Source organism: Etheostoma spectabile, chromosome 4 (assembly GCF_008692095.1).
Source record: "Etheostoma spectabile isolate EspeVRDwgs_2016 chromosome 4, UIUC_Espe_1.0, whole genome shotgun sequence".
NCBI lineage: Eukaryota > Metazoa > Chordata > Actinopteri > Perciformes > Percidae > Etheostoma > Etheostoma spectabile.
The window spans coordinates 7,453,049-7,476,301 of record NC_045736.1 but is presented as its reverse complement, the minus strand read 5'-3'; the positions used below and the strand labels follow the sequence as shown (position 1 = coordinate 7,476,301).

The 23,253-nt window shown below is 41.3% G+C and overlaps 1 protein-coding gene across 2 annotated transcripts in view; it reads right to left on the bottom strand.

Moving 5' to 3' along the window:
* Positions 1-23,253, bottom strand: part of LOC116688446 (mitogen-activated protein kinase kinase kinase 12) — a 30,062-nt gene that overhangs the window by 2,885 nt on the left and 3,924 nt on the right. Inside the window, exons 1-12 of one of the 2 annotated variants that reach the window (XM_032514484.1) lie at positions 16,845-17,332; positions 14,774-15,298; positions 11,770-11,953; positions 11,440-11,631; positions 10,367-10,525; positions 6,938-7,096; positions 6,586-6,694; positions 4,409-4,518; positions 4,080-4,196; positions 2,341-2,478; positions 1,123-1,834; positions 181-248 (exon numbers count right to left, since the gene is read on the bottom strand). In XM_032514484.1, coding sequence (XP_032370375.1) covers positions 181-248; positions 1,123-1,834; positions 2,341-2,478; positions 4,080-4,196; positions 4,409-4,518; positions 6,586-6,694; positions 6,938-7,096; positions 10,367-10,525; positions 11,440-11,631; positions 11,770-11,953; positions 14,774-15,266 — 2,441 coding nt within the window. In that variant the 5' untranslated portion in view covers positions 15,267-15,298; positions 16,845-17,332. Of the gene's footprint in view, positions 1-180; positions 249-1,122; positions 1,835-2,340; positions 2,479-4,079; positions 4,197-4,408; positions 4,519-6,585; positions 6,695-6,937; positions 7,097-10,366; positions 10,526-11,439; positions 11,632-11,769; positions 11,954-14,773; positions 15,299-16,844; positions 17,333-23,253 lie in introns of those variants that run through there. The other variant, XM_032514485.1, reaches the window with a different exon arrangement.

Genomic DNA, 23,253 nt, shown 5'->3' with positions numbered 1-23,253 from the left:
ATTGTTTATTGCCAATATTCACATTAAATGTGTTAAAGGCCCCTGCACGCCCACACATTTTTTTCTGGCTTTCAAATGTAACTTTACATAAACGTAAAGTGTTTTGACTGAATGCACAGATGGAATCGTGAGTATAGTAGGTCTTCAATAATTATATTTATTTTGTTTAGCAACTCTTACCGTCTCCTTGGCAACTCTACTTCACTGTCCACTTCTCCTTCTTCTTCCTCTGATGACACTCCACGTCTCTGCGGACAAAATTAACAGTATGTTGGTTGGTTTGGTTGCTGGTTCAAGTCCCAATACCAAATTGGTTGACTGATGCCAGTTCACCTCCTGACCACTGCCTGGTGCTCTTGAGCAAGGCACCGGACCACCCCAACCGCTCAGGACGCTGGTCCAACACTGGCAACCCACTCACTCTGACATCTCTCTATTTGTGCATGAATAGGTCCTAAGCATGTGTGTGTGTATTTCAGGACTGTGTGTAGTGATTTCTGACAAAACAGAGTGTAAATTGTAAAGCGGGTTTCAATAAATAGTATAAATTAAATAAATAAATTAAAAAATGTACTTGTGAAAAATACAAGTTTGGTAACAGCAGCAGTGGGGACTTGGCTAACACATATTAAACAGGATGTTGAAGTTGCAACTACCACTACGACGAATTCCAAGATGGCAGTATTAACTATTTAAATGTCTTTCCACCGCACTGTAGCATGGCATCTATGAAAAAAGAGGAGTGCACCTAATGGAGTGATGGCGATTGTATCGGAAAGCTTACATGTTTTGCCCATCTAAACATTATCAGTGTCAATTAAGACAGCAAATCAATTCAATCTTCATAGCATCGCAGGATTTTATCTCTTGTTTGACAACTCAACAGATGCTGATTTGTACCTGTGCTTCGGTTTGAGTCAAGACAGAGACACTGATAAAGGAAGAAAACTGTTTTGCTTAACTGGCAACAAATGAAATCAAAATGGTTACATTTTCCCTTCTCACTGTTATTTAATCGTTGGCCTCTTATAAGGTGGAAGTCAAAATAATTTAGTGAAACTGGGCCAAGATTAGAAAATGTATGTGTGACTGCCTCCTTAGACAATGCTGTTAAAGTCTCACCTGACTGCGTGTGACTGCTGCCCTGTACAGCAGTGCTGCAGGAGTGAGACGTTGACTTCTGGGTGAACGCGTGATCACCGTCCCGTCTTCCTTCTCTTCACCCTCGTGGGAAACACGGGGGTTACCGAGTACAGACGCCCTCCCTGCAGCTGCTCCCCTGCCGCAAGGTGAGTCGGGGCTACTGGAAAACGGGATAGAAGCTGCATCCTCACTGGGCGTGTCACTGCGTGGAGGTGTGTCTACCAGGTCATCAGTCCCTAAACCCACATCCGGCCCCTCCTCAGGCCCTCCAGTCCTTCTGCTTTCCCCCAGTCCGGCTGAGGCGCTCTGACTACCCGCTCTGTCCAGCCCTGGCCCAACCTGCCCCTTCCTCCGGCCTTCAGCCTCCAAGGTGGTTGAAATGAGATCCGGACTTGAGGAGTACATCTTCTTGAGCAGCAGATCGTGCTGCAGGCCCCTGAGGGCTGCACTGGGGTCCATATGCTGCTTGCTGCTGGGCACAGATGAGGTGGCGTTGACCATGGCTAATGAAGAAGAGAGAGTGGCTTTCAACTGAGCAAAGTCCCCACTGCTGCCTTTACCAGCCTTCCTGTAGCGGGGTTTTCCTCGCCGTGAGCGGCCAGGGGAAGTAGAGCCCTTGTTGGGGATTGTGACCTGGGTCATGGAAGAGTCCAGTTTGGGAAGGATGACCTCTGACTTTAGTAAGTCTGGCCTGGAAAGGACAGGGACATAATTAATAGAAAACAGGGGAAAAGAATAAACATTTAAATGCATAAATTGCTAGACAGATTCTAGTTTATCCTGTGCCTTGTTCAATATGCCTGTTGATGGCTTATTTTTTTGTCATTGTCAACAAATGCCTTAAAATAACACTTTCCAACTCCTCTAACGTGCACTCAGAACCAAGCCCATTAGTTCCTACTGGAGATGTAAGTCTTTAAAAAAGGGTCATAAATATATAAATTCAGTTAAAAAAAATAAAAATACTTAAAATTGGTTTCAGTTTTTTTTAGCAAATATTACTCAAACAGGAGTAAATAGTGTTATTTGTTATTTAAGATGCAGATTTGGCGCACTTGGGAGTTGTTGAAAATAAAAAATTATCACCGGACTTATCCTTCAACATAACTTTGGGGTTCACATAATATTGAAGAGCAACTTGATCAAACCATCACTGTATAAATGCTGCTGATTTAAAATAACTCTTTGTTGTCTCACCTCTTGCTGTATGAAGGCAGCTTCTGAGGTACGTTACGTTTCTTCATGAGTTTCTCCATCGAGTTGGAGGAGGCCGACTGTCTGGAGCTTTGGTGCTTGAAACAGCCCGGATACTTTTTGTCCAGTGAATGCTCCCTCCTGTTTAAAACACAAAGCCAATACTCATTTAATGGATGTCAACGGATACTTAGCATGGCATAAGAGAGCACTTTGTTACATGCAAAGACCCTGTGTGACTGGATGTAATGGCCCTTCACTTCACATTACGAATGACCTTTTCCAAAATATTTGAATAATTGCAACACTAGTTTTCCTATTGTTACAGTGTGATACATTTAGAAAATGACTACAGTATACAGCCCTAGGTCTATTTGACTAACCTTTTCTTTGGCTTTTCACTCACAATCCCAACCTGACAGAACTCTGGACAGAAAATGTCCAGATGTGCAAAGACCTATCCACACAGTCTCAAGGCTGTTATTGTTGCCAAATGGGCATCTACTAAACATTGACTTATGCAAAGAAGTATTTTGTATTTTGTTTTTAATTAATTTAGAGCATTTTGTAGATAACCTGTATCTACAGTACTTTGACACAAAAGGGTCTTTTTCTAATCAGCACCAAAAGCCACATTACTTTTAGGCCATCGGCAACCAAAAAGCAACAACAGCTGAAGCAGAGGTTAATTGATGGATGGGTGCACCTCTCACACCCATTTCCCTTTCTGAGCATGAGCTCAGGGGGGCTTAAAAGCATGTAAACACCTATGAAGCACATTCCGATATCAGTTGGCAGGTCCTCAAACTGTGTGCTGACCAACTAGCACCGGTATTCACAATGATATTCAAACTATGACTGCCTCAGTCTGTCACACCCACATCTTCCAAGAAGTCCACCATCATTCCTGTGCCCAAGAAAACAAGACCAGTCTGTCTGAATGACTACCGCCCAGTGGCACTCACCTCTGTAGTGATGAAATGCTTTGAACCTAGTCTCGCATTGCCAGACCTTCCTCCACAGTGCTACGGAGGAGGGTCTGGCTAGTCCACACAACATTCCAGGATATGAGAAAAACATGCTCTGGTTTATTGGCATTTCTTTAAACCAATCACATCATCATCTTGGGCAGAGCTAAGCGCCCGGAACTTGGGAACTTGCCTTGGGAACTTGTTTTGGTGGAACGTATACATTCAAAAGTTGTTTTAGTCTTGTAACAAAAAACTCTATGTAGTTGTCTGGATTTACCCTGCACCAAACAGGACCGCAAGGCCCTGCTGAAAGTGGATTGTTCGGCTGAACATACAAAAGGCGGTGCCCTACCCTAAAGGATATTTACATCAGGTGCAGCGAGACAAAGGCTACGAGAATCATTCAGATCCAAACCACCTGGGAAACAGCCTTCATTTTCTCTCTGTTGAGGTCAAGAAGAAGGTCCCGGGCACACCAAGCCAGCACTAAGAGGCACAGGAATCTACCCTCAGGCCAATAGGATCCTAAATGAGGACACTGCCCAGACCGCCCCCCCCCCCCCCCCCCCCCCCCCCCCCCCCCCCCAGCCCCCACCCCCCACATTACATTTATATAACATTATCACTGTTTTAATGCATACATTAAAAGATTTTCAGGATTACATTTAACTGAAATTGTATTTATATATAATTTCACATGACAAATAAAACGATTGATTTTAAATACTTTTTCTTTGATTCAATATTGTAAAACTATGAAACATTTCATACTTGTGAAGCTCTTTCTCTTTGATCTCCAGCTGCAGCATGATGGCGTTAAGCTCCATGTAGAGATTGTTGGCTCTCTCCAGTTTCCTCTCGTAGTGCTCCCGGATGTCCAGCGCGTGTCTGTGTGAAGAGGAAAATGGGGAGAACGACTTACATTACAATACATTTATGTACTACTAACATAATTGCATTGGTGTCTTAATAATAAGCTTATCCTCATGTTTTTAGTGATATGTGTATGCATATATATATATATATTTATATATACACAAATTATATCTTCATCTAGATGCTCTTTGTGTGCATGTTATGTTACATATGTCTTTGCTAACCTGAGTTCTTCTCTGCGTCGTTTGATCAGCTCCTCATCCAGCCTGTGAAGACATGTCCCCTCAGACTTGATCTTCTCAAAGTGGTGCCTCACCTCGTCCCTCCACTCCGCCTGGTGAAACACATAAAACACATTCATCAGAGCAGCTATTAATGACTTACAGTAACTGAGTATTTCACCATTTTACATGCATAAGCAGTTGGCAATTTGAGGGGGGATACCATCCCCATAGTTAGCAAAATGACCAAAAATCTTAACCTGCAACCCCCCCCTGACTATCTGACTGTAGTCTGTGCCATGGCTCTGATATATCAGTAGCCTAACTGTGTGTTGAAAAACCCATGACGCTGTCCATGGTGCTAAAGTAGCAGATGGATTTGTAATTGGAGAGTTATTCAAAAATACAGAAGGACAAAAGTTGTTCCTGTTAAAAAATAGCAAATTGCCTACTTGGTACAAATATAAGAAATGTCTCTATGCTGACATCCAAAACAGTATCTGTGGTTATGAGGGTTCAGATAATTTGAAACTACAACTGATGTCTTCTCAATCTTTTAATATTACTACGATCACCACTAATACGATCAATGTTTCTACTCCCAATATTGTAATGACTCCCTCTTTAGTTGCCTATGGAGATACAGCACTTGGAAAATGCAGTCATTCCTGTTTTTTCCATTGGGATGATAAAGTATGACTCAACTTCATTTGACTATGAATATTAACAACAACTGATATCAATGTTGAGAGTAAACTTCATTGCACCATGATCTTGTAAAAAAAGCCCTCATTTGCAGAGTGACTGAGGGTTCATGTGTATCATTGAAACAAAGCCCATTAAGCTGTCAGAGGATAATCAATACACTGAGCGAAACTGAACATGAACTGACATGACGAGAAAAAAAAAAGATGCACCATGGGCATTCTTTTTTTGTACACAGTGTAGCGTGACAGCTGTTATCTGATACCGGTCATATCAAAAGACAAAGGAAGTCTGATATATGAGTGTGTGCATATACATGCATGTGCGTGTACGTGTGTGTGTATATATTTCTGTCTGTCCATGAGTGATGCTCTTCTTATTAAGCTAATGGACTCTTGTGCATACTCTTCCATGTCTCCAGTCCCCTCTTTCTCCTCTCTCTTTGCTCTCTACACCCAACCATTAAAGCAATCAATACACTCCAGCAGCAAATACTTCTCTCTAACGTCACAAGAAAAATCCATTATGGGGCAGAGAGGAGAGAAACTGGGGAGGGTTGCAGCAGGGGGGAAGGGGAACAGGAAGAAATAAAGGATCAAGGATAAGTGGAGAGAGTGCAAGAGGTTTGTATTTTTTGCATCATGAGATATCAAAAAAGGAGGAGGCAGTGGGTTGCTGCAAAGAGAAAATTAAATCTTGTTCATTTTGTGTGTTTGTGTGTACAAGTGTGTCTAGCGATTATACATACTTGAGTTATAAATGGATTTGTGGTTCTGCATGGCTGAGTAAAGACATATCTTCCACACAATTATACTTTCCTCCTGTCCATCTGTTTGGATTTTCAGTGGTCTAACATATTTGTCATTGGCCACCCATCTATCATCCATCACCCATCATCCATCACAGACACACCCTCCTCCATCACAAAGACCTTCACTATCATATGATGGGAGAATGAGAAAGATATCTCTCATGTGACAAGGAACAAAGACCAAGACACCAACAATAATATGTTGTGATTGAAAGGACAGGTATTATTAATGGAATCCCGAGGGGCATGGGCCCCAGTGCAGCTGCACTGCTTGTAGTTACTGCAGCAGACTGGAAACAAATGGCAGTGGGTTGACAACAAAAGGACTTTTAGAGCTAGTGGCTGCTGACAGGAGGTCTTCTATTAAGAGATGTACAGAGCTCATGTGTACCTTGTCCGATGTCTATTTATTTATATTTATTTGACAAGAGAGACTGTAACTTGGGAAGTGATGATTCTTAATTCTATTTTATACTTATACAGTAAGTATACATACAGTGTCTAAACAAGATTTAACTGTATTTCACTTCTCTGTCTTCTTTCTCTGTAATGATAAAAACATTTATTTTTATTTTTATGTCATTAAATCAAATTCTACTCATGTTTAGATATCAAAGTAGCTTCTGAGTTTTGAGTTCTGTTGGCAGAAATAAAGGAAGTTTACCTGAGACTGAAAGTACGTTTCTTGTGCAGTTGACAGGATATCTGCTGAGGCGATGTCTAGATGCAGGAGAATCTGTCGGAACGAAGGCCTGTTTCTTGGCTTGCAGTTCCTGTGAACAATTTAAACAATTTGTTTTTGTCAGAAATGAAAGACACAAAACCGTTCCCATCTTATTGTAAGTTAGCTCTGTGTAAAATGTATTTGTATGTTGTTTTCATGTCTCAGCCTTCTTAAAGCTTCTAACTTCATTACATTCTCTTAGTGCTAATGCTTCAACTTTCTTTTTCCCTATCATTATTATTCCTTCCATCTATCTCTGCCTCCTCCCCCCTCCCCCCTCCCAACCGCTCACCAGCATTGCCTCAGGAGCAGTTTGAAGCTGTCTGGGCAGCTATCAGGTACAGGCAGATGTAGACTGTTGTTGCCCACTCCCCAGATGATAGCGGAGGAGTCCACGTCCTTATAGGGCACCTCTCCTGTCAGCATCTCCCACAGCACGACACCAAATGACCTGCAGAGAGGTGATATTTACTTTCAGACACATTGATAAAGATGTGAAGTGAACTGATAAAAGGAAGCGTGACTGAAATGTCACACTTTTAATTTTAAGGATATAAATCTTGAGGTTTAAAGGTCCAATATGTACCATATTTATTGCAATAAATCCAAAAATTACTCCAATGTGTGATCAGATATTAAGGAAACATGCTAAGTAGAAATACTATCTTTTCTGACAACAATGCTAATTTTCCATTCCGTGACAGAATTTGTTTGTTTGTGTTTTGGCCTGAGTGTTGTTATCAACTGCCCAGTCAGGCCGGGTTGCCAGATATACCTATAAAAATGTGAACCCAGCAGCAAACAAAGAATCAATGGAGATAGATTCTATCAAACCTAAAAAAAACTGCATGTTTCTAACAGTTGCGTGACCAGAGAGGTAACAGACCCCGGGTACATATTGAAGATGTATTTAAAAAGATGGAGACAGGTTAGAGCCCAGAAGGATGCCAAGTTGGCTAATTTCCTTCTGAACAGGTAAGCATTAGCTTCACGCTAATTTATTACAGCTACAAGGGACAGGCATTTTATGTCATTTCAACATTAGTGTACTCACATTGAATTAGCTAGAGTACCCGAGTTGGTAACTCGCAAAGAAAATTGAGACACAGCCAGTAAAGTGATCATGACTGGTCCTGGCTAACGCTCACATGCTAACCTTGCTAACCCTGCTAACTGCTAACGTTACCGGAGGACCAGGCAAGCAGCCACAGCTGTTACACAACGTGTAGCCTGTTCAGCGGTCGTAGTCGACAACGGTGAGTTACTTTAAGTCACGAGAGGCTGTACATCGGGAGGGCTGTGAGTTTGCAGTGAGTCTAGTGATTTTTGCCGTAAAGCCAACAAAGTGTGTTCAGTCGGGTGGAGAGGACGGCAAGGTAGGGTTATTTTTAGAGGTTCCTATTGTAATTTTAAGCCGAAAAGGTGTGTCTGTCAGTTGGATACAGAGCTCCGCGTGAGCACGGACCTTTAAGACTGTCAATAAAGCGAGCATTTAAAGTTAGCTACTCTGCTGTGTTGTGAAGTAATGTCTGGCTATGTGAGACATGCATCTCGCAATATTGTTATGGATGTTGCGGTCTCAGCCTGGCAACCTCTTTGAACTTCGAGTCTGGGGAGGAGGGGGCGGGGGTGAGGACTCTCTCCAATATTTTGAATTTGTAATGCAGTACAGTATTTCAAACACTAGCTGTCAGTATTACAAATTGCACCTTTAAAGCACAACTGTGACATCTGAGGGATACTTTTTCACTGTAAAAAAGCCTTTGATGCTAATGCCCTGTGGGCAGTCTCTGATAGCCTATTATCAAGGTTTAATCAGTTTGTTATTAATAAACGCTTTGTCACCGCTAACCTTTTTTCAGTCATTGGAATCAAATCATTGGTACACTGGTAATAACCATAACAGCATTCAGTATATTGATATTTCCCAGTAATTGCTTCTTACTCTACATTGACAGTACATATACGTGTTTTAGTAATAATCATGGTGTCAGGTCCATTTATAAATACAAGCTATCTAAGCTCCAACAAAAAAAATACAGTATTTGGTGACAAATCTGATTTCCCATCTTTTGCCAAAAACAAGACGCTTTATTTCACTACTAGTGTTTCATTGATGAGCTCCATCTCTGCCTCTGTTTGGTGGGGGAGCATGAAAGCAGGCCCATGGGGCATGCAACTAAGGAAAGTCTGTTGTTGGTGACTCTTGGTGTTGCCATGGTGACCATGTACAGTATCCAAGGTGCCAATAGCATCACACGCAGGAGGTGCGTGACGTTGTGTTTACATGTATATTTTTAGTCTCTCCATCTCTCTATGATTTGTGAAATAAATCCACAAGAAGAGATAGGCCTACTTGATTTCAAGGCAATGCATTTTTCTGTGACACCAGGTCAAATGTTAGCAGTTAATGAGTTGATGAAGTACAACTACGTTACTGATTTATTTTTATACAGTGTAATATAATTCATTAATATAATGAATAGCTCATTTGTCAATTCAGTGTCTCAAATTAGCAACACAAAAATGTAGAAATATGCCACTACAGATGAAAGTAATGTAGTGCACTGTAAATCGGCACCCCACTTCTGTTACAATTTTCATTTGAAGATAAAGGAATGAAAATCTCCATGTTTGGGGTTGTTGTTTTTAACCAAACTCCACTCTTGTCATGACAATAGATTTCTTTGATAATTGTATCCATAGACCCAGTAACTGAAAAAAGGGGGAACAAATTATTGCTGCGTTACAATTATTCTTCATAATACAATGAAGCAATATACTGAAGCCAGTCATTATATAATTTCATTTTGTCGGCATATGTCACAGTCAAACAGCATTTTTTTAGATATCAATATTTATTTATTACCAGTTCCACTTTGAGCTTATAGCCTTTTGGTTTTGTGATTAATAGTATTTTTTTCTTTCTTCTTCTATTTATTTAGTAGCTCGCTGCTGCATATTATTGTCTTTACAGGAATATGTATAATTGGATTGACTTAATTTATTCCACTTTTAAATATGGTTATGTTAAATATTACCTGTGGCTATCTTAGTATAGTCCTTATATAAAGATCAGACAGGAACATGAGTTGTACCAGCTACGAAAGTATGTCAGCACAAAACAAAATACATAAAACGTAATGCTTCACCACATCCTGCTCTGACTCACTCTTTTCATGGTATGGACTACTCTACAATTTACATACATTTAAACAAAACTGTAGAGTATCCACCCATGCTTTGCTTTCTTTTTTTCACATGAAAAGCTTTTTAATCCTATTTTCACTTCTCTTCTAATGCACTGCTGGCTTTGGGCCAAACCATCCGCAGGCTTGGAAGGTTATTCCAGCCTCTCCTGAGCACTGCAGCATCTGGCAAATCAATTATAAATTAGCCAGTGCTCCTTTCAGGACGGAGAGGAAGAGTGATGGAGGGATGTAGGATGGGAGAGTGAGGGGGAGAATGTATTGGGGGAGATCAGGGCTTAACTTAGGGCAACCCATCAGATATGGCAGAGGCCCTATAGAATTTCATGTAATGAGATATTGTACATAATACTCAATAGATTTTCTGGAAATAGGATCCTGCTCTCTATACTGTAGTAGGCTGTGACTAATGAGATTTTATGTTGATTCAATGACAGCTAAGACAATCATAAGGGAAAATTGCAAAGGTTCATCAGTGCAAAAGGACAGTGTAAAGGGGTTATGACACCTACCAAATATCCACTTTCTCTGAGACGGGTTCATTGCGTATGACCTCAGGAGCCATCCAGGCCACCGTACCGGCAAAGGACATCTTGGTGCTCTTTTCACTGAGCTCCTTGGACGTGCCAAAATCAGAAATCTTCACTGCGTCATCGTAAGTGATCAGTATGCTGGAATGAAACATGGACAGAAAGTGTATTTGAGTTCATCTGTTTACACATATTAAACTATAATTACTGCCATGTGGTTGTAAGTAACTTGAGTTGCAGTTTACATTCATGTCTGTCCATACTGATATAATAAATGTGATGAAGACTGTTGAATTTGATAAAAGATATTAAGCGTATTTATTGGGGAAACATGTATGCTTCACACACATTTAACCCAGCAGCACAGAACATCTATACAATCACCACAGTTTTAAAGAGTATTGTCACCAATTCAAATGTCTCCCCCTCTGTTTTGGAGTTGTGGAAATTGTTTTTGCAGAATATTATGATGTTGCAATAAAGTTGACCTTTGACCTTTCATGTCTAAAATGTGATCATTCACCATTGAATCCTTTTAGACAATTGTGTGAAATTTTGTCATAATTAGTGTATGGATTCTTATGTTATGGCCAAAAATGTGCACGTAACAGTGACCTTGGCCTACCAAAATCAGATCAGTCCATTCTTGAGTCCAAGTGGACGCTTGTGCCAAATTTGCCACTAATCCTCAAGGCGTTCCTGAGATATCGCGTTAACAAGAACAGGACAAACGTATACGTACAGACAACCCAAAAAAAAATGCCTCCACCCTCGGCTATCACTGGCACGTATAGGCACAAAAACGACAGATACAGTTAAATCCGCTGTGATCAAAATGTCTACTAAATACTTATTCAAACCATTTACTGCTACAAAGAATTATGTCTTCTGATATCTGATATTTGCTTTTTCTTGTAAATTACTGGATATTTGAATCTCTTCCAGCCTATAAAAGGTATTGGACCTAAAGTTTAAATGTGTCTATTTAGTGACTTGTTGACAGAGCTGTAAACACAAGACCTTGTGATAATTTTCACAAGGTCTACACAACTTACTTTGGTGACTTGAGGTCTCTGTGGATGATCTTGTGGAGGTGAAGATAGTTCATTCCCCCAGCAATGCCCATGGCCCAGTCCATGAGCAGGGATGGATGGATCTTCCTTCCTGCCCTCAGTACCTCGTACAGCTGTCCCTGGGCACAGTACTCCATAATGATGCAGTAACATGGAGCCTGGGTACAAATACCTCTGAGAGTGTAGAGAAGTATGTTAAGACAGAACATATTAGAGTTGTTACAATGTAAGTTATGAATGAAAAACATTTTTTTGTGTGGAATGCTTGGCACTTTTTGCTTTATAATAAGTCCACTGATCATTCCTACTAACTTGAAAGTGATGATGTTGGGGTGTTTGAGCTTGCGCAGGTGCTTGATGTCTGTCTCTTTGATGTTTCTGACTTTCTTTACGGCTACTTCCTGTCCGTACAGTTTGCCCAGAAAGACGGCGCCCTGGGCTCCGCTGCCCACCCACTGCAGGTCAGATATCTCCTCGAATGGGATCTCCCACGCCTCTGAGATTGGGGAAAGAGATGGTGGCAAAGTAGTCGGTGAGTTTATCTGTGTAGTTACAGGTGAATTATGGATTTACTGTAGAGCAGAGTGATGATTGTCATATCATCTCTACTGATTACAGGTGATGTTCACCTTCAAACTCATATTCTTAAATACAGCTGATATTTCATAGCATAACTAAACACCAGACAGAACTGCATCTTTGATAAATAATGGAAATATCCTTTTTGTTGTGTATTTTATGTTGTGAGGACTCATATTGTCATGTCACCCCGGGTTTGGTTACATGATTGACTTAATTTGAAGTTAGTTTCCTTTTACTTTAAAGAAATAGCTTGATGTCATAGCAAATGAGTTTAAATGCATTCTTGCCAAGATTAGAGAAGAATGTCTGTTCATTCTATATGAAGTTACAGCTAGCAGCTGGTTGTCTTAGCTCAGCATATAGACTGTAAACAGCAGGAAACAGCTAGTCTGGGTCTGTGCAACAGATCTGCCCACCCAGCACTTTTAAAGCTAATTAACTAACATGTTATATGTCTATGGTTTAATCCATACAAAAGTGTAACAATTACACGTTGCGGTTTCATGGGTGCTGTGATCGAATTCTCTACTGGTTTCCTGGCAACTTCAAAAAATAGACAAGCACATAACCCCTTAAAGCATAAGGTTTGATTTTTACATGTCGGTTTTTGTACGAATAAAACAAACCAGAAATATGGGCTCACAAGTGCGCTTTAGAGGTGTTGGTATGCAATTTTGTTATCGCCAGGCTAGCTGTTTCCCCCTGTTGTCTTTATGCTAAGCTACATTGACTGGCTGCTCGCGGTAGCTTCATAATTACCGTACAAACATGAGAGTGATATCAATCTTATCATTTAACTCTCAGCAAGAAAGTGAAAAAGCTAATTTCTGAAAATGTCAAACTAGTCCTTTAACATGACAACATTGTTAAATGCAAATGCAATAAAAACAAAACATGTTTTCATGTGTAGTTGTTTCATACATTAAAAATCTGTATCAAAAGCTTAAACTATTAAATCAAGACTAACACTTCATGTCAACACATCAAAATGCCTGCATGCACAACTAAAGCTAGCAGCAGGGAGCATACAGCACAGAAGAATAGGTTAGACCTGTCACAGTAAAACCTGTTGTAAGCCTGGCTCTTACAGTCAACGCAAAGCTCAAGTTGATATAGTTTTCGGTTGTTGAACCTCCTCTTAACCTAAGACTCAGGGTGTGCAGGCAGACAGGGAGCTCTAATCTCCTGTGGGTTAATTCTTCCTCAGCCTCCTAAATCCTGCTTAGTGCCATTGTGTGGCTGACGTGGAGCAGTGGTCCAATGCTCAGAAAGGGGGTGGGGGTGTACGTTGAATAGGGAGATGGAGGGGTAGTGACGGTAGTGGTGGCTGTGGTAGTTCTGTTTGTGTAAAGAGAAAAGAAGGGAGGGGGATTCCCCATGGATTGGAAGGGGTCCATGTGGCCAAAGACAGCCTGTTAATATAGAGAAAATATACAGCCTGCGCTGCTGCTGTTCCTGACTGGGGGAAAGACAATTTAGACACATTTATCAAATTTATAATGATGATATAAATAATTTATGCTCTATGGTGATATATTGAAGACTCAGTTTCTAATAAGTCCCAAAATGTCCTACAGTAAAGACATAAAGCAACATCTGAGCCACCTAATATTGTCAGTTCTGCTTTGTTTGATCTGAAAAAAATGAGGAAATTTCCAAGCCCCACACAGTCCTTCTCAACCTTAAATAAAGGATTTTTCTGCTTTCTATTGTGCTACATTGTGTCTTCCAATCAACGCTTAAGAATAGGGCATTGTGAGATGGTAGGCAGGCATTCAGTTGCAGTACCCCTATTTATGTCACTTTTTATATTATCTGTTTTGCTCTCATCAGTGTGTGTGACACCCTGTGATGCTGTATGAAGGAGTGGAGCAGCGAGGTGCAGATGGGCTGGGAGTGATAACAGCACTGGGTGAAAAGGAGAGAAAAGGAGACAATGATAGATGAAAGGAGGAGGGGAGCGAAGGGGAGATGTGGAAGTCAAACGTGTGATAAAATATCAAAAGGCTATAAAAGACAAGAAGACATATATATCTGCCACCTTCAAGCCTAATGTGCGATGCTGTATTTATTCTATCAAGTTTGTTTTTGGCATCTTCATTTACTTTATGTGTTCGTGGCAGTGCTCGATATTAGGTGTTTTTATTTGTGGATGTGTTTATGTGTGCAAGCAGTCATCCTTGGGCTCATATATGTGTGTGTGTGTGTGTGTGTGTCAGCTTTGCGTTAATAGAGATGAGAGGCGCAGGGTCAGAGAGTGGCCATGCATAATTCATGGAGCAGATTTGGCAGAGGAGTCCCAGGGGAGCTCTGCACTATTGTAGTGGCTACAGACATAAACAACACAGCGTCACAGGGAGCTAGTTTCATTATGGGGTGGTAGCGGGGAGAGGTGGGGTGAGCACAAGCAAGCGGAGGGGATGGGGGGAAATATCAGGGGAAAATAAGCCCTTTGCAGCTTTGATAGAGTCTCACTCTGACTGCAGCTCTTTCACGTCAACGAAAGTGTTTGTTTACAACATGGCCTTTGTGGGAGTCATTTTTCTACCAACTGCTTAATGTAATTAAACTGGCAGATACAATCGTGTAATTAGCATATCAAAGCTTTAGACTGGAATTAAGTGGGAGCCGATGCTTGCTTTTATTGGAAAAACTATTAGCAACCAGTAATGCTAGTGTGTGTAGATGTGTGTGTGTGTGCTTCCAGTGAAATGGATTTGAATGCTAGACTTACCATCTAGGCCGTGTTTGTGCTCTGTAGAGTAAGCCTTGCCAATCATTGTCCAGACAGGCCGTAGACACCCAAACAACCCCTCCAGAAACCCTCCTCCCCCTCCGGTCGACTGGCACTGTAGCCTGGCGTCGTCCACCTGGCTCCTGACTGCACTGCTCTCCATCTCCTGCCCCTCTCCCTCTGTCCTTCCTGGACTCCTATCATGCTCGTGGAGCTTCAGAACACTGTTGGCAAAGTGCTCCTGTTGTTCCTCGCCTTGTGTCTGGTTGTGCCCAACAGTCTGCTCTTCTCCTCCTCCATCCCTGGGCTCGACAGCACCTCCGGTGTCTATGGAGAGGACATTGCGAAGGACACACTGGGTCGGGGTAAGGTCCATTTCTGGGGTGCAGGGTGTTTCGTCATCGAGGCGGCGAAAGGATGGAGGATCAGAAAGGGGTGAGTTGAAGCCGGAGAGAGAAGGAGAGGGGACACGAGGTTCATGAACAAGCGCCATGAGGGCCTCTGATCATCAGAACAAGAAGAGAACTGGGAGCGTGGACGAGACCAAGCATAGTGAGAGAGAAAGAGAGAAAAAGAAGAGGAAAGTTGTTATAAATCAAATCCAAGTTAAAATCAGTTTGTTATTTGTGAAATTAAATGTAGCCTAGGTGAAGATAAAAGTGGTTGTCACTGCATGTGCATAGCGATCAGAGCAATGACTTATGAGTCATGTCGGCTATCTGAAGTCAATTGGCTACTAGAATGTAAAACAAGATTCAGGATGTGTGGATAGAGGACAAAAGAGCACCCTGTCTGGACCATAAATCAGAGAAAGCTTCAGTTCAGCACTACCTTTAATTAGGTACAGCCCCTCTGTAAGGCTAACTTGGCAACCTTATATAGGTGCTAAAGCATCACAGTAACTCAATTAAGTCATTTCCTTACATCTTACAGAATATTACATACAGTATTACTTTTGGTTTAGTATGTGACAAACCAAATGCTTTATAGACAATGGTGCCACAGCTGGAGCAACATCACTGCTGTATTAAAATGGATGAGATCAAATAATGGCTGTATAATAACGAGAACTCTGCAAGCCTCTTCAAAGCGTGCCATTTCTCCAAGGACAGCAGCACATACACGCTTAGCGGGGAAAGAAAATGCATTATGTCTTGTCAGGGCCTTTTGAAGTGATCCACTCCTCCTATATCTCTGACAAGCATGGATATAAGAGGTGACATGTTGTACCTTCTTTGTAAAATAATGAAACTTCACAGTACCTGCATCGTTGTGTTGTTGTAACATATAAAACGAAACAAACGTGTTTTCTTTAAAAAAACAAAACTCAAACATGGAGCTGGATCGGTTTCCAAGTAATCATCTAGTCATTGCTATCCATATCCCATGTCAGTTTCAAGGTCAATTTGAGTCAAATTACTAAGCCTAAATGTATTAAAATACTATTAAGACTATTATATCGACCACCCTACTGTGACAATTAGTCTCACAAAAAGTAATGTGCCTGGCATCTGATGTATGAGCCATCAGCCGTGATACAGTATAGCTGCATGTAATAAAACCCATCTATAATTCATAAAATAGGAGGAGAGAAATCATATTCCAAAAGAAGACAGACAGCCTGGAGGACGCATCAACCAAACCACAACAATCCTAATTTTCTGCAAACAACTGAGACACATCTGGTGTCTAAAATCTGGAATAATTATTCACATCCGACTGCTCCTGCCTGCTAATAGTCCTGCTCCTGCTCTCGTTTGATTTATTTCCATGTATCAGCTGCGGGAGCAGGCTACGGTCCGTCACAGCCTAGTGCATTGTGGATGTGTCGGAGGGGTTTCTTGCGCGCATCATCGCTTCTCCTCGCACCTCCTGCTGCGGTTAAGATCCCGCTTCCATCACTGACACGCCACTGAACTTACAGTCAAAAACACTACTGCAGTTTATATTTCAGCAATAAAATGACGGGATGCTTTATTTAGGAATGAAATCCGCTACAGACGACCTGCTTTCTTCTTGTAGCCTATATCTTGTTTTCAAGCCGACTGAATGTAAAACCAACGTTTCCTACCTCAGTGCTGACAGCTGACGTCCATCGCTGGTGACTGCAAAAGCTTATTCCACTTTATAATTTATTATTGATTCGAATAACAACCCTCTAATAATTCTTCCTTTATGGGTTTGTCGGTATAGTCAGCATCAACGCTCACTCCTCCTCCTCCTCCTCCTCTCGGATGTTTCTCCGCCCTGACTGGAAGTCTGCGTCTTCTCGTGCGCTTACCCCACTGAGCAGTAGACACAGCTATACGCTCCCTTGGTTCGCTTGTTTTTCCTGCTGCTACACCTCCTCCCTCCTCCTCTTCGTTCTCTGAGGATGCGATCTGCGCACACGCAGGAATTTATACGGCCTATCTCACCTATAGTAAACACGACTGTGGAGGAGAGGAGGGTGGGAGGGATGCAGGGTCCGTGTCCTATCACAGGAGAAATGTGCCGTGACGAGCTCAGTCTGGTGAGACAGGGGACAACCGCAGGTAAACGACTCTATGAGCGAGTGAGGCTACTCTTAGGCAGAGAGGAAGGGGGTCAGTCGGTGTGTGAGGTGATCAAAATGATGTCATCTCCAAAGCATGCAGCATTTGACTGGACAGCGCCACGTAAATCCCTTCAAACCCTATTAACGCCGTCTGTATCAAGTGTAATTGGTGCATAATCTGTGAGCACTACCCCGTCTGCCACAGTGGTGACATGAAGGAAGGACGTTTTTTTATTTTTTTTATTAGTACCCTTCCTCTCCAATCTCTACTGACCCATTTCTCTGATATAGCGAGAGTGGGACAGCACAGGACCTAAATGGAACTTTCCCCAAGCGTGATTTGTTTCCCTCAGCGACTTTAATTAACCTGAATGAAAAAAAAATATCACACTCTTTTAAACAACTGTCATCTTTCATGACAGATCGTATTTTGTGTTGGAATATACCACCAGGATCTCATTTCAAGGGCACACCACAAAGTCATACAAACAAGATTCAGAATGCGGCGAAAATATTTTTTCAAACTAAACTCACCAACCTAAAGTCCTCAATAAAGAAATCACAGATTTCTTAGACAGTAATGTCTAAAACCAAATGCATAAATCACTGACAAAAGTTATTAATGTGTAATACTAGAGATATCAGAATAAATACTAATTAAAAAAAAATTGCCTTTTTTTCCAGCTTTTAAGACACGTTTGCATTTGAACACATCAAAACTGAGCAACCATTCAAATTTTTGAATATTACAGGGTTTTGTTGAGCCATTCCACAGGAAATGGAAACTAAATCATCATAGTGAGCTTTAAGTATGCAGGCTACACTGCAAAAGAAAATGGGACTCACTCACTTTTCCTAAATTACACAGCTCTCACAATAAGTCAGAGAAGTCCTGCGGATGCCAACGCTACAGGCCAACTGGGAGCTCATGATGAAATCAGTGTAAGACACCGGAGAATCTTCCAAGAGTCAAACTATTTGGCTGACACAGAGGAAGATGTGAGTTCGTGGAACAGCTGGGGATCCCATGTCTGAGCTGTGTATTTACTGTGACAGTCTAGATGGTTGTAGCTACATGACCCTTTTTGAGAGATAAATCTAAATCCAGCTCTTATCTCCCAGATTAAGTTTGTGTTGGGCTTAAACCATAACGATGACCTCATCGCGCTGCAGCGAGGGAAACCCTAACTGGTGCACACAGACCAGCCATGTGAGACTAACCGACCTGCACAACACACAAGTATTCAAATCCTCCCCCCTTTCTTCTTCTCTCTTCATAGCTTCATGAAATCCTGATGAAAAAAATATCATTGCACTGCCTGAGTTTGACATCTCTACTGAAAATACAGTTAGAAAAATAGATTGCTTCTCTTTTCATTTATTCATCTTTTGAGTCACTCCGCCTTCCGCCTACGCAAGAAGACTTGCCAAAGCAAATTAAGATTGTTTGAGTACTTTATATCATGTTTCTCTTTGGGGTGGAGCAATACAGAAGCCCCAAAACAAGAGGTTTATTATAACTATACAATTTTCTGAGCCAACATGGGGAAACAGAGAGCAACGGCAAAGTAATAATGGGCCTGTTTTATGAAAGTAATTAAATGTACAACTAGCTTCTTTTTTTTTTTACAGCATACTCTTAACAACCATCTCAGTAGACACTGTCAGAGAATTATTGCATTACTAAAATAATTTTTGACAGAGGACCTGATGCTTGTATTTTAATTTCACTATCTAATAGAACATCCTCTTCAAATTTCCAAATGAATATTAAAGGAACTCCTATCAAAAATGTAGTTTATGAATGTTTAACGTTGGTTTTAATATCACATGAAATAGAAATAGTGGGTAAAAAAATCAGCGGCTTTAATCATTCTTGCTATTTTATGCCATCCATATCTAGAATTCTGTCTTAAGGCGGTCTGAATGGAGCAGCACATCCTCTGTTCTATTTCTATCTTTTTCTTAAAACTTTCTTCATGATTTATTTATTGGTGCTTGTAGTTGGAGGATGGCTCCTCGTCAGGGATGTTCAGTCCTCTGAGGACGCGTGCAGCTGCCTCTGATGTCCACCAACACAGCTTCTGCTTCTGTTGTGGTTACTCCAGCAGAAACAAGCACATAATGAATGCTGCAGGGGAATCACCCCTTCTCAAATAAACACCTCAAATCTACAAAGGGACAGCTTTAAAAAATTATATATATATATATATATATCAGTGGGACTCCCGTTGATTTCCCGTTGAAGATTGCACAGTGGATTAAGAAGGGGCTACATGCATTCTCCTGTAACGTTACAGAATTGCCGCATACGTGCAAAGACCATCTTGTAATTTAAGAGAAAATGTGCACAATTAGAACTGCAAAGCTTCAATCAGACTCCTGAAGGAATGACTGTACAACACTTGGTTGTATCCAACCGAATGGCTGATGTAAAATGTTGCATTGTTTGGCAACATTCCTCATAATCTGTGGACGAGAATTAACAAAAGCCTGCAGTGAAGGACGTCAAAGAGGAATGCCATGTGTGGGCATGTGTGTACACATGCCTTTGACTGTGAGTGTACGGTATGTTGTGAAAGGCCCGGTGCCAAATGGTCACAGATTGTCCCTGTCCTGTTAAGGGGGAAGGTAGAGGTGCGTATATGTGTGTGATTGGTTGGGTGCAGGGAATGAAGGGGAGGGCAGCTTCTGGCTCTTTGGAGAGCCTATTTATGAATCTTCATCGAGAGGCCCTTGTGTTACTCATTGTCACTTTGAGTCACACACTGCTCAATAGGTGGCCAATCATCAAATCCACTCAACTCTGTTGCTAAAGAGAACGTGAACAAAAGCAGCAAAGATAATTGGCACTGCTCCAACATCATACTGACTGCAAACCAACAACAGAATACCAGAGGTTTGATAAAAGAAGGCAGCAAAGTGTATGTCTATATTTGTGTGTGCTAATGTATAGTATGTCTCTGTGTGAATATTCACAATGGAGTGATCCCTTTCTGTGATTTGAGGAAGCTGATATTGGATGGTGTTGTCATCAATCAGGTTGCCTCTACTTTGCGTTTTGCCCAGTGATGGATTTCATCAAGGTTGGCGCCAACCAGTATTGGTGGGCGGGTAAAGGGGGTTGGTGGGTGGGGGATTCTCCATTTCAACAAGATGATCTCACCTCCTGTCTGCACCTCAGGAAGAAGGACTTTCATTCATAAAGTTCATCCATTCACACACACGCACGTGTTCAGGCACATGCACAAACATATACAACCAATATATCTCCCAACAGGATGCTGAGGAAACAATTGAGCCAATGAGGTAATGATCAGGTGAGATCACTGTCGGGCGCCAAGAACCCTCTTTCTGTTTAAAAACTCTATAAAAGGAAATTCGGAAAAGATCCTTTGATGTGTTTGTGCTAATATGTGTTAGTGCTAATAGCCACACACAAATTATTAGCATCTCAGAGAGTTGGTGGTAATGAGTGTCCGATCCGCTTCAAATCAGGGGTTCTTTTTTCAGAAGGTGTGCAATTGAAAACACCAACTGCACTAACAGAATGGGATATAATATCTGTCATGTTTAAAGGTTCCCTGCCACACAAAACCATTTTTACTTGCATTTAAAAAAACAAATTATGTTAGGTCAATATGTGTTTGTGTTATGTTGTGAATGGGAAAATGAACTGCTACCTCCTCACTCAAAAGAAATAAGCAGAAAAATCAGGCCAGTTACAAAAGCTGGTCAGGATGACGTCATGTTGCCTGACCTCATTACTATTCATGAGCTCGCCCATTTGCGGTGGGCAAAGAATGCTGATAGCCAGGCTCTCATTGGCTAACGTTAACTTTTACAATACTCAATGTTTTGAAGGGCAGATATAGAAACACAGCCAACTTAAAAAAAACTGAAAGTTGATATACAACTCTGTAGAGCTGAGGGAAACTTCAGAGTTGTGGAATTATCACGATGAGCAAGACCCATTCACATACAAGTAGTTAGTATGAACCATTGTTTTTTTTTTTTTTTTTAAGATTATTTTTTCAGGGTTTTTTCCTTTATTAGATAGAGACAGTGGATAGACTTGTGAAACGGGGAGAGAGAGAAAGATTGGGGACGACACGCAGCAAAGGGCCACAGGCTGGATTCGAACCTGTGCCGCTGCAGGACTCAGCCAACATGGGGCGAGCGCACTTACTCAGTGAGCTATAGGCCGCCCCAGTATGAACCATTGTTAATATGAAAATATTGACTATTGCTGCTTTTTACTCTCTTGTTGAAAGTTACAAGATGTGTCCCAGACAGCTGAAGAACCATATTGACTCATTCTGGGTACTCTAAAATATGCAAATCCAACATTTAGATCAAGCACTGCTTTGATCTTCCAGGGAGATTAGCAATGCGTCTGATTTCCCTTTGAAACCTCGGAGAGGCAAGCAGGCAGCCAGGCAGCCTGCTGTGGAGAGCCTCTGGCAGTGGTCCGGTCAGGACAGGGTTAATAACAATAAAGGGGAGGTTGGAGAAACCTTCCTGAAAGTCACGTGGTTTGTGCCGGGAAGCGGGGGTGGAGGAACGAAGGGAGGGGAGGGGAGAGGAGCTGGGGACGAGCCGAAGGAGGAGTCTGGAGCGTGTTGCCGTAGAAACAGAATCCTCAGATGGCCGGTGTGAAGTCAGAGGCGTAATATTAGGTGGTGACTGCAGTTAGATGGTGCTGGTGGTTGAGGTGGGTGGATGGGTGGGGAGGAGGAAGGGGAGGGGAGTTTGTGAGGGGGTGACTCACACTGGAGGACACACTCTGCATTCTAATGGACCCACATGTAGACGCACTCACACACACCAACACACATATACATACATATATATACATATACATATATACATACATACACATATGTACGTATATACATACACACACACACATACACACACATTATATATATATATATATATATATATATATATACACACACACACACACACACACTACTGTACAGCATGGCTCAGCATTATCCGGCACCACTCTACTTATAACATTTAATTAATTTATTATGTCATTGAAAGGTCCATTAATGTACGTCTTGATGGTTTCACTTGCATGCATTGATAAAGGGCATCTATTAGAGGGAAGCAAAGGCTTAGACAGGCTAGTAAACTACAGCCATGTAATTGGTGAGAACCTAATTGTACAGCACACATAGCAATTGAAGTGATAATATGTGTAAACCATGCTCACAAAATTATCATTGGATTAACTATACTTCCCAAATGCCCTTGAGTGTAGAGGATCACCAGCTGTTACGGGGGAAGTGTTAATAATTATGCGGACCATTTTTTAGGCTGTTGTTTTGAGGGTCTTTTCTTTTGGCTGCAGGGAGATCACTTTGTATCTCATTAGATCTGTTGTGGGGAAGAAGTCCATGTTAATGAACTTTTTCTCTTAGGGTGCGGGACAGGAAATCAGAAACACTAAACAGATATTTTCTAAAACGCACAAATGTGAAACCTAACAATAACACAATGTGTGACGCCTCAGGGTTGACAAACGAGATTCATTACAACAGCTAACGCACTTGGCGGTGAGGATAAGATAACCAAAATGTGTAAAATTGAGAATTACATTTATAGATTCCCTCAATTCAATGTGATGCATTCATCTAATTATGTGTTAAACCATGTAGAGGCATTGAACGTAAATCTTATGTGATAAAGTAACCAGAAGCTGGAATCATTTTGTTCATTATGTGGTTATAATGTTACCATCATTTGAAAGCATATTCATTTCCATAATCCTATATGTCTTTAAATGTTTTACTTTAGTGTTATGTATACTTTTATAATAATAAAGGCATTTCTCTACTTTGTGTAATCATTACACATACATAATTTCCTGAGGAATTTGATGTATAAATGTATTGGTCGCTCGAATTCTTCTTGTAACTCTGTCATTTCACAT